The sequence below is a fragment of the Oncorhynchus mykiss genome, chromosome 12, assembly GCF_013265735.2.
Source record: "Oncorhynchus mykiss isolate Arlee chromosome 12, USDA_OmykA_1.1, whole genome shotgun sequence".
NCBI lineage: Eukaryota > Metazoa > Chordata > Actinopteri > Salmoniformes > Salmonidae > Oncorhynchus > Oncorhynchus mykiss.
Genome location: NC_048576.1, coordinates 37,989,438 through 38,001,920, shown reverse-complemented (window position 1 = coordinate 38,001,920; position 12,483 = coordinate 37,989,438). Strand labels below are relative to the sequence as shown.

Here is a 12,483-nt window from a genome sequence, read left to right as displayed (position 1 = left end):
TCTTTAGCTTGGGAGTCTGAGAGATGTTCCCATTGTTGCAGCTGCCCATGTCAATGTGAACCCCACCTCTCTATCTATCCCAGGACTACCTCGTCCTCTCTCCCTGCGCAGCGTGACATGGGCCACCCAGCGGACTGGAGCGGCAGCCATAATAGTAGCATCGTTCTAGGTATTGGCATGGCGCTTAGTCAATACAACATAGTCTGGAGCTGTTGATATTATTTCCGCCACAGTGGATTTAGTTCCAGTCACAAGTTTAGATGTACAAAAGATATGAAAAGGAAAGCGCTTAACATTTTGATATGAAAGTCTGTGACTTGGAGTTATGAAAACAGTCTATGTCATTGAGCTTGACATTGTCTGACTGGTAGTGGATTAATTTGAGGTAAAGGAGGCTGTATTTTTGCTCCTGGAGTTGAGACTCTGTTTCAAGGGGGAACATGGGCAATTTCTTGTGAAAACAGAAGTGGTTGTAGGACTTCCAAGTCCTGTCGTTTAGTACTAGGCTGTTTGAGGCTGCTGTAAACAGTGCTTAGGGCGGAATGGGAGCAAAGAGTGCAATACACTGAGGGGTACGAGGAGAAAACCAACAGTTGTTTTTTAACTTTCACCTTTGGCACTTGCTGGTGGGGAGAGAGGCTTGGGATTGGTAGGCTGCTGAAACAGCTCCAGGCAGCAGAATTCACACAAACCTTTCCAGTGCCAAACCAAAATTTTAAATACTGAATTCTCCTGTCGAGCTTGACCTACTATTTCAGTCCAAATCAAGCCATTCAAAGCCCACACAGGCCCTGTCTCCCAAAACATTGTTTGGTGGTTTGGGGCTGTATACCTCTAAAACTGCCAATCTTAATTTAAACACGGAAAGAACTCACCTACTCACTGCGTTTTCATAATCCTCAAGACCAGGCTTATCCAAAGCCCCATTAAAGAATTCCTGTAAAAGACAAGATTAGAATTCAGACTAGCCCAGGCTCTCATTAGCTGACAGCCGGGAGTTTGAGAATGGGGGGGGTTTGGGGGTACTAGTCCCCCCCACCCCCTCATTAACGCTATGGTGCACCTGTGATCAATCTGCTATTCTCTTTGAGGTCATTAAACCCTTGTGGCGGGGGTTCATAAAACTGGAGATATGCTGCTGGTTGATCCTCGTTTCGGGTGTGTCTCTGACCGGGTGACAGCGTCCTGACGTCTGATCGATAGGATAAAAGGACGGGTGTATGCAGATTGGTCTTTGTTGTGTGACTGGTAGAAGCAGGCTGAGAGTTCTACCAGCACAAGAGGGATTGGTTGGTTGATGTAGCAGCACACACACAGGCCGACAGCAGCCCACATCCAGAGGATGGGAATGTTGGAGACATGCCAGAGAGGCTGGAGTCAGATTATTGGCGAGGTCGTACTGGAAACCATAGCGCTCTTTATATCTGGTTCATTTGATGGTTTTCAGTGTATTTCATGCTGAAAATAACATAGAATACTTTGTCCAAAGTAAAGATAAAAGCCACCGAAGGCCAGTGGGTTTGATTCCTCAGCTCCTCCACCCTTTCCTCTCTCCTCTAGGACCTTTCTGAGAGTATCTATTACATTGGTAACCACAGGCCTGTGCACAGAGACAATGAGATCTTTTGTCAGGTTCCTGTGAGGCTGCTGTCATGAGAGCTGACGTGAAGCAGGGATTCTATTTATAGGGTTGTAATAACGTCACATGCAAACGTCTGATATGCGTTGTATATTTGCCACGGGCCACCTGACCTTTCTGCTTTAATGTCAGTCAAGCTTGTCTGTCACTCCAAGTGATTTTAATTCTAGATAGAATATGAATCGCCTTAATCAGTTTAGGGTTGTCTACCTGGAAACGCATGTTAATGTCACTCTTGACTTCCGTACATTTTCCAGACCCTTTTTGGATCATTATGATTTAAGGCTAGATTTATGTGGAAATACATACATTTATGTGGAAATACATAAAATTGAGAGAAGCCAAAAGGACCAAGAAAACCAAGCTGGAAAATAAAGTTAATTAATAGATCAATGAGAAAGAGAGTTCCAAATAGGCCTGGGCGGTATCCAGATTGTCATACCTTCATACCTACCTTGTGCCATCCTGGGATATTTGGTAATACTGGCACTGGACACAGGGGGTGCTATTTTCAATCAAGTACATGTAAAATGTCATAGTGAATGCTAGCTAAATTCTAAGAAACACATGCAAACATTTTATACAGTCTCTGAAATAAACTATGTGCAGGACAGACAGACATCCCAGCTAATAAAGTTTTTTATTAAATGTTTTTATTTCACCTTTATTTAACCAGGTACCCAGTTGAGAACAAGTTCTCATTTTACAACTGCGACCTGGCCAAGATAAAGCAAAGCAGTGCGACACAAACAACAGCACAGAGTTACACATTACACAAGTTAAAAAAGAAACAACATAATGTTACTTACAGTGTGCTGCACAGACAAAACAAATATTAGACAGCAAGGGCCGTCTGAGTGTGGTGTCAGGAAAACAACCTCTCACTCAATGTCATCAAAACAAAGGAGATGATCGTGGAAACAGCGTCGGCAGGACAGGACACTAGAGGAGAAGGTGAAAAGTTTTAAGTTCCTCGGCGTACACATCACAAACAGCGTTGTGAATAAGGCGCAACAGCACCTCTTCAACCTCAGGAGGCTGAAGAAATTTGTCTTGTCACATAAAACACTCACAAACTTTTACAGATGCACAATCGGGAGCATCTTGTTGGGTTGTATCACCGCCTGGCCCACAAGGTATGTAAGGCTCTCCAGAGAGTAGTGCGGTCTGCCCAAAGCATTACTGGGGGCAAACTACCTGTCCTCCGGGACACCTACACTACCCAATGTCACAGGAAGGCCAAAAAGATCATCAAGGACAAAAACCACCCAAGCCACTGCCTGTTCACCCTGCTATCATCCAGAAGGCGAGGTCAGTACAGGTGCATCAAAGCTGGGACCAAGAGACTGAAAACAGCTTCTATCTGAAGGCCATCAGACTGTTAAACAGCCATCACTAACATTGAGTGGCTGCTGCCAACATACTGACTCAAATCTCTGGCCAGTTTAATAAATGTAATAAATGGATTTAATCAAGGTATAACTAGTCACTTTAAATAACGCCATTTTAATAATGTCTACATATCCTACTTTATGTAGACATTCTGTACCATCTACTGCATCTTGCCTATGCTGCATGGCCATCGCTCATCCAGATATTTATATGTACATATTCTTATTCATCCCTTTACATTTGTGTGTATAAGGTAGTTGTTGTGAATTTGTTAGATTACTTGTTAGATATTACTGCACTGTCAGAACTAGAAGCGCAAGCATTTCGTTACACTGCATTAACATCTGCTAACCATGTGTATGTGACCAATAACGTTTGATTTGATTTGACATGTTTGATGTGGACCATTACTTCTGTCACGCCTGCTCCCGCTTTTCCCCCCTGGAGCTAGAGGGAGCACCTGCCTTCTGGCCCTGGCTCAGACCCACCCTCCTGGGGAGATTTGTGCCAGAGTGTAGTTCACAAAGCCAGGTCAAGGGGGTTTGATTTCTCCAGTCTAGGGGTATGTGCTTTCACTGTGTGTGTGTGTGTGTGTGTGTGTGTGTGTGTGTGTGTGTGTGTGTGTGTGTGTGTGTGTGTGTGTGTGTGTGTGTGTGTGTGTGTGTGTGTGTGTGTGTGTGTGTGTGTGTGTGTGTGTGGTGTGTGTAACAGCACACTGAGAGAACAGAGCTGAGGCTCAGGGTCACTTTGATCTCAGGTGGGTGCTGTGTGGACTCCCCCGGGTGTTTCAGTGGGACCAGGGGGTGCTGTTTAAAGTTCTGAGGGGGCCATCACTGCCTAACTGTTACCCCGGGTTACGTGCCAGCCCCACAAACTGACCCCTTTGACTTCCTGAGGTGGCTTAGAACCACCAGGTATGCCATTTTCAAAGCACACTACCTAGAACACATGGTGTTTGAAGAACAACAGAAGGCATCACCATTTCCTGGATAGGCTTTGGTGACTCTAAAGATGTGAAGGTTAGATCAGTGTGTTGTAATTAAGAGGATCACACGTCAATAAGAATCAATAGAAAGCTACAGACGTCATAGTAACCGTCTGGGAATGAGAAAGCCTCAGCATAACAGCTCCTCTTTGGAAAGTGTGTCGCTGAGCTATATGGGGAGTTGGTGCAGGCAGTGCCCCTAACCAGAAGAAGGCTGAGAGTCAGAGGCAGGGAAAATCACCATGGGGCCCCAGGCACATAAACGTTATACCTCCACTTACGTTAGTCGCCCCATATTACCACAATTTCACATGATATCAAATCCAATTTTATTGGTCACATACACATGGTTAGCAGATGTTAATGCGAGTGTAGCGAAATGCTTGTGCTTCTAGTTCCGACAGTGCAGTAATATCTAACAAGTAATCTAACAATTCCCCAACAACTACCTAAAACTCACAAATCTAAAGGGGTGAATTAGAATATGTACATATAAGTATATGGATGAGCTATGGCCGAGCGGCATAGGCAAGGTGCAGTACATGGTATAAAATACAGTATATACAGTGGGGCAAAAAAGTATTTAGTCAGCCACCAATTGTGCAAGTTCTCCCACTTAAAAAGATGAGAGAGGCCTGTAATTTTCATCATAGGTACACTTCAACTATGACAGACAAATCCAGAAAATCACATTGTAGGATTTTTATGAATTTATTTGCAAATTATGATGGAAAATAGGTATTTGGTCACCTACAAACAAGCAAGATTTCTGGCTCTCACAGACCTGTAACTTCTTCTTTAAGAGGCTCCTCTGTCCTCCACTCGTTACCTGTATTAAGGCACCTGTTTGAACTTGTTATCAGTATAAAAGACACCTGTCCACAACATCAAACAGTCACACTCCAAACTCCACTATGGCCAAGACCAAAGAGCTGTCAAAGGACACCAGAAACAAAATTGTAGACCTGCACCAGGCTGGGAAGACTGAATCTGCAATAGGTAAGCAGCTTGGTTTGAAGAAATCAACTGTGGGAGCAATTATTAGGAAATGGAAGACATACAAGACCACTGATAATCTCCCTCGATCTGGGGCTCCACGCAAGATCTCACCCCGTGGGGTCAAAATGATCACAAGAATGGTGAGCAAAAATCCCAGAACCACACGGGGGGACCTAGTGAATGACCTGCAGAGAGCTGGGACCAAAGTAACATACCTACACACTATGCCGCCAGGGACTCAAATCCTGCAGTGCCAGACGTGTCCCCCTGCTTAAGCCAGTACATGTCCAGGCCCGTCTGAAGTTTGCTAGAGAGCATTTGGATGATCCAGAAGAAGATTGGGAGAATGTCATATGGTCAGATGAAACCAAAATATAACTTTTTGGTAAATACTCAACTCGTCGTGTTTGGAGGACAAAGAATGCTGAGTTGCATCCAAAGAACACCATAACTACTGTGAAGCATGGGGGTGGAAACCTCATGCTTTTGGGCTGTTTTTCTGCAAAGGGACCAGGACGACTGATCTGTGTAAAGGAAAGAATGAATGGGGCCATGTATCGTGAGATTTTGAGTGAAAACCTCCTTTCATCAGCAAGGGCATTGAAGATGAAACGTGGCTGGGTCTTTCAGCATGACAATGATCCCAAACACACCGCCGGGCAACAAAGGAGTGGCTTCGTAAGAAGCATTTCAAGGTCCTGGAGTGGCCTAGCCAGTTTCCAGATCTCAACCCCATAGAAAATCTTTGGAGGGAGTTGAAAGTCCGTGTTGCCCAGCAATAGCCCCAAAACATCATTGCTCTAGAAGAGATCTGCATGGAGGAATGGGCCAAAATACCAGCAACATTGTGTGAAAACCTTGTGAAGACTTACTTAAAACATTTGACCTCTGTCATTGCCAACAAAGGGTATATAACACAGTATTGAGAAACTTTTGTTATTGACCAAATACTTACTTATTTTCCACCATAATTTGCAAATAAATTAATTAAAAATCCTACAATGTGATTTTCTGGATTTTTTTTTTCTCATTTTGTCTGTCATAGTTGATGAAAATTACAGGCCTCTCTCATCTTTTTAAGTGGGAGAACTTGCACAATTGGTGGCTGACTAAATACTTTTTTGCCCCACTGTACATGTGATTTGAGTAATGTAAGATATGTAAACATTATTAATGTGGCGTTATTTAAAGTGGCATTGTTTAAAGTGACTTGTGATCCATTTATTAAAGTGGCCAGTGATTGGGTCTCAATGTAGGCAGCAGCCTCTCTGAGTTAGTGACTGCTGTTTTGCAGTCTGATGGCCTTGAGATAGAAGCTGTTTTTCAGTCTCTTGATCCCAGCTTTGATGCACCTGTACTGACCTCGCCTTCTGGATGGTAGCAGTGTGAACAGGCACTGGTTATCTGCCACAACATACATATTGCACTATTTCATGCCTGGCTAGACATGGAGGGATTAGGCTATATCTCCCATTTAAATGGCTTTAATTTCTATTGCCACAGGTGATTTGTGTGTGTTGTCGTCAACGGTTGGCAGAGGCAGGGTGGGTCTGTTACCGTGGATAAGGAGGATGACGAGGAACAGCTGGAGCTTTAATGGAGCTCAGATGGGTCTGCAACCCAAGCTGATCCGCTTTGTCAGTGAGGGAGGTGAGGGGAGGTGCACAGAAGCTAATGTTGAGACTACCGTGATTAGCTTCTAATGCTATTGTCTGCGTATTAGGTGTATAATGACCGACTATATGCAAGACCCCCCTCAAACAATCCATGCGGCACTTCCCATTGTCTCAGTGCTATTGTCTGCAATGCCTCTGACTGTTAACAATGCAGCTTGGATTCAATGGGCAATGTTCCCTAAGAACGGGACAAATTGTAAATCTCCTTGGTACACCCCCCTCCATTGCCTCTGTGACAGCCCAGCAGTTTCGGGCCTCATTGCCTCATTACAGGCCCTGTCAACACGTCCAAATATCCAGTGGCGGTTTCCAGCCAGCAGACTGTGGTAACCATGTACAACACTCTGACTGAGTAGTCCACAGGTGAGGTATGCTGCTGTTGTATCTGTAAGTCTACATAGATAAGGTAGCCCATGTTGACTTTGGAGTTAAATCCCCCGATTAGTAGATTTTCTGTCCGCATGCTAATCGGATTAGCCCAAAAATGACGAGGCCCAAAGAGATGGAAACTTTGCCCCCTTCTCTCTACTCCTGTTCCCTCATGAGCTAAACCACCACAGCTCAGGAGATAAACAGCAAACAACCTTAGTGGTACGTGACAAATTCCCTGTAACCTCTGAGTTTGAGGTAGACAAACATTCTGGAGAGAGGCAGAGAGGCTAAGGTCTTACCAGGTGTGGGAACAATGGCGTGTGCGTCTTAGAGCTGACTGAATACAGCCTGGGGCCTCATGGCTCGGAGCGAGGGAAGGAGAGAGAGAGAAACCAGATGAGAGACTGGGAGACTGGGAGAATTGACACAAATAAGCCCCAACAATCAGGGCCACAATGAGCAGGCTGGTTGCTTGGCGCTGTGGACATGATAAAGGAGGGGAAAAGCAGGCGGGCAAGAAGGCTAACAGTGGGGGTGGGAAAGCTCAATAGGACCAGCGGGATGTGACTGTGAGTTTAATAAGGGCTCTGTATGTGTGTGCGTGCATGCTTACGTGCGTGTGTGTGTGTGTCTGCGTGTCTGCATGCATGCATTTGTGTCTGATTAATAATGACAGATCTGAATATAGTAGTTTGAAAATACTTCCAGAAAGTGCAAATGGTAATGGCTTATTGGCTTGGACGGACACACACACAGACAGACTCAGACACATTCCCCCCCCCCGCCGCACTTCCTAACCTCCTGCTAAATGTATGCCAATATTAGAGACACATATTTCCCTCAGATTACACAGACCCACAAAGAATTCGAAAAACAAATCCAATTTCGATAAACTCATATCTTTTGGGTGAAATATCACAGTGTGCCATCACAGCAGCAAGATGTGTTACCTCAAGAAAAGGGCAACCAATGAAGAACAACCATTGTACAACCCATATTTATGTTGATGTATTTATTTGTGTATTTATTTATTTTCACATTGTTACAACACTGTCTATAGCCATAATATGACATTTTAAATGTCTCTATTCCTTTAGAATATTTGTGAGTGTAATGTTTACTGTTCATTTTGTTTCTCATTTTCTTCTGTTCATTGTTTTTTAAACTTTTGTTTATAATCTATTTCACTTGCTTTGACAATGTAAAATATATTTTCCATGCCAATAAATCCCTGAATTGAATTGAAAAGCTGACTCTGTGTACCAATTGCACCCCCTTACCACTACCAATGTCTGCTCTCCCCTTCCCCTCCACCCAGTCAGGGCTCCTTCTGCCAACATGGAGGAAACCCATTAATACTCCCCGGCTCCCTACCAGCACCAGTCCCCGCCTCCCACATGCTTCCGATTAAGAAGGAAGCCTCTCTCAATTCTCTCTACTTCTCTCCATGCTGAAGTGAAGATGGAGGCTAGAGAAGAGGGTTTGGGGTGAGATAGAGAAGGGGGGGTGCGGTTGAGATAGGGGTAGACAGCGAAAGGGGGGGTTGAAATGGAGTGAGAGAAAAAGAAGAAGACGAGGGGGTGTAGATAGGAGGGGGTACATGGTGGCCCCAGTGGACTAGAATCAGGCTAGATAGATGGATGGGGTGGGACGAGGGGAGAAAAACAGACTGTCTTTGAGCCAGAAAGAGGGGGATGTGCGGGGTAGAGAGGGAGAGGAGAACAGAGTGGGGGTCATAGCTTACAAGTCAGTGTGGCGGATTGCTGTGGCACAAAGGGTGGTTCAAGTTTCAAGTTTATGTTTATTTTTTGTATGTACAGGATACACATGGTATGCACAGTCCAACGAAATGCTTACTTGCAGGTTCCCTTTCGATATTGCGACAAAAATAAGAAATATTAAAAGATAGGAATTAAAATAAAAAAGTAAATGAGCTCAGTAGAATAGAAAAAAAAGTAGCTTTAGTATAAATACAGGAAGGCACTCAACAATTTACCATACAATATTTACATGTGTGTCGGTGAAGGGGGACTGAAGAGCAAGTATCTCTCCACCATGAATGAGAGGCTTAATTTGAGGCATGTCTCCTTTTCTCTGGCTCAGACAGGGTATTACTATAGATAGAGATCTGTGTGGGGGCTACCTACTGGAGATTACAAGAAGAATGTGGTAACAAAACAACACGTACTGTAAGACTGTCTCAGAGAGTGTCTGTGTGGCTCAGCTCCAATGTAGTGGGAAGAGGCTTGAGAACAACGTTGCCAGATCATTTTGGAAAAGTGACCTTCAGACCAGACATGAGTGTGAAACATGATTATAACCCAATTCAATTAATATTGCATATTTGATTGTTACCTAAAATGACAAAACCCTGCAGTAGCAAACTATATAACTTTCAATTATTTGGTTATGGGTATCTGTGTGACCCTAAAGTCTAGACAGATCTGCCAAGAATAGTGCTAGATTCTACATCCTATTAAAAAAACGTTTTTATAATGCTGTTATACATCAAACAGGCTATATCTTGTGTCTGGTGGTTCTCATGACAATGCTGAGTGGGCCAGTTTTAGGATAGTTTGTTGGCTCGGTCACGGGTTAACAGGGAACACTGCAGTAATTCTTCAGTCTGTGTGTAAAACAAGCCTTTTCTCTGTGCTGGCGGCTGGCGGGTGACACGCTGAAGAGCTGGACACTGCCCAGTGCTCCTGGAGGGACCAGGGTGGGCCCTGCTTCACACATTCCACACATTGTAACATCTCCCCTCTGCCAGCCAGCCACAGTGTCTAGTTCTCACACCGGTTAGAGCGGCCAAAACACAGGTCCCACTGATCCATAGATGATCCATCAGTTTGCAATAGAGTGAACATGCTGGCTTTCACACTGTGCCTGTGTGTCATTATAGTACTGGCACAATAGCGGTAATGAATTAAAGATTGTCTTTTGAAAACCTAAAAATGTGAAGCCTATTTTTGGCCTGCCTTGCATGTTGTTGTGGTCCTTGGTGTGACAAGACACTGATGGTGGTGTTGTGTTTGTTCTTTGCAGCCTGGGCCAAGGTGGACATGACCATGGAGGAGAGTGTGGAGGTGTACCTGGGTGACATAGCAGACATCCCCTGCCAGTATGTCTTCAGTGAGCAGGCCAGAGCAGTCATGATCCAGTGGTTTGTGGTGAGTACTTCTGGCCCATTGTTGAGACCATTTTCCTCACTCCCTCCTGACTCACCCAGCCACACTCACTCACTCACTCACTCACTCACTCACTCAGATGTGTGTATATAAGTAAGTGAGTGGAGCTGGAGCGGAGCGTGCCCAATTTGACTGGAGCGCAGAGCGAGATTCCCAAAGGTTGGAGTGTCGGACTCCTCGCTGCTTGAATTTCGCTCCAGTAGCGCTCACTTCAAGAGCTCAGGGAATGCCTCTATGACTCTACTGTCATAGAGTTCACTAAATATTTTCATAAAGAAACTGATCGAACTCACAGGTGCTAAATCAAGGTGACTTACAAAGATGAGAACCAAGAGCAAGAGATGGATTGTGATGATGTAGTGTCCACAACTAAAGAATCATTGTGGAATCTGAAAAGACACATATCCCGAAAGTATGAGGGTGTACTTACTACATGCACATGCTAAAAGAAAGGAACAATGTGTGTAGATAACTAACTGTTTCATTGTAGCAAAGGATTCATAAATAAAAAAGTAGATCTTTTAAACTTTTCATTAATTTCTGTTCTATTATCTATACAATAGGCCATAATAGACTTTGGCCCAATAGGCCTGGTATATTCCAATGTTCAAGGAGCTTTCCATTTTGATCGGGTTATTTTGCCTAAAAATCTTTATGCTTACCTATATATACACTACCGTTCAAAAGTTTGAGGTAACTTAGAAATGTCATTGTTTTTTGAAAAAAAAGCAAAAAATGTTGTCTGTCGAAATAACATAAAATATATCAGAAATATGGTGTTGTTAATGTTGTAAATTACTATTGTAGCTGAAAACGTCAGATTTTTTATGGAATATTTACATAGGCATACAGAGACCCATTATCAGCAACCATCACTCCTGTGTTCCAATGGCACGTTGTGTTATCTAATCCAAGTTTATCATTTTGAAAGGCGAATTGAACATTGGAAAACCCTTTTGCAGTTATGTCAGCACAGCTGAAAACTGTTGCTGATTAACGAATCAATAAAACTGGCCTTAGACCAGTTGAGTATCTGGAGCATCAGCAATTGTGGGTTCGATTACAGGCTCAAAATGGCCAGAAACAAAGATCTTTCTTCTGAAACTCGTCAGTCTATTCTTGTTCTGAGAAATGAAGGCTAATCCATGCGAGAAATTGCCACGAAACTGAAGATCTCGTACAACGCTGTGTACTACTCCCTTCACAGAACAGCGCAAACTGGCTTTAACCAAAATTGAAAGAGGATATATATACTGGGAGGCCCCGGTGCACAACTGAGCAAGAGGACAAGTACATTAGAGTGTCTAGTTTGAGAAACAGACGCCTCACAAGTCCTCAACTGGCAGCTTCATTAAATAGTACCCACATAACACCAGTCTCAACGTCAACAGTGAAGAGGTGACTCCGGAATGCTGGCCTTCTAGGCAGAGTTCCTCTGTCCAGTGTCTGTGTTATTTTGCCCATGTTAATCTTTTATTTTCATTGGCCAGTCTGAGATATGGCTTAGGCTCCCTGTCTGGCTCCTGACCTATTTAGAGTGTTTATATGCTGTTTAATATGACATGTAGCCTATTTAAAATGATGTGCGCTTCTTACATTCACCTTTTCATGTTTATTCAAATACTTTTCATTCAAATCCATATGGTTTGGTTTCAATACTTCAAAACCAAATTGTAGGTCCAGGTAGTATGTTGGTTAAATTGTGTTTTTAATGAATGGAGCGAATTTGGAGCGGCGGTTTGCTTTCCTGTGAGTGCACAACAGTTTTAGGCAGAGCAGTTGGAAAGGACATGGAGCGCCGCGAGCACCGCTCCATGAGCGATGAAAGGGATTTCCAACTGGTCCACTCCGCTCACATGCTCTGACACACATACACACACCAATTTATTTCTACGTACAGTACACTGTATTTTTCACATTCAACCTAGTTCATCTTCTGGCATTTTCCTTCCCTACAGAGGAATCCCGGTAGCAGTAGCCGGGAGCGGATCTACTACGGTGACAACACACAGCAGATAGTGGATGATGGTACAGAATTCACGGGCCGTATCACAGTGTCCGACATTGGGGACCAGGAGGGCGTGCTGCTTACCATCCAGGACGTCCAGCTGACTGATGAGAGGGAGTTCTTTTGCCAAGTCAACGGCATGGCTGCAGGCAACGGAGAAGGCAAGACCCACCTCAGGGTGTTTGGTAAGACATTGCACTCTGCATCAGTCTCTTCCTAGCCTG

At 44.0% G+C, this 12,483-nt stretch overlaps 1 protein-coding gene across 4 annotated transcripts in view; it reads left to right on the top strand.

The window, feature by feature from the left end:
- mcama (melanoma cell adhesion molecule a) overlaps positions 1-12,483 on the top strand; it is a 65,218-nt gene that overhangs the window by 33,560 nt on the left and 19,175 nt on the right. For all 4 annotated transcript variants that reach the window (XM_036937509.1, XM_036937510.1, XM_021623679.2 and 1 more), the window contains exons 2-3: positions 10,109-10,233; positions 12,210-12,444. In XM_036937509.1, coding sequence (XP_036793404.1) covers positions 10,109-10,233; positions 12,210-12,444 — 360 coding nt within the window. The remainder of the gene's footprint in view (positions 1-10,108; positions 10,234-12,209; positions 12,445-12,483) is intronic.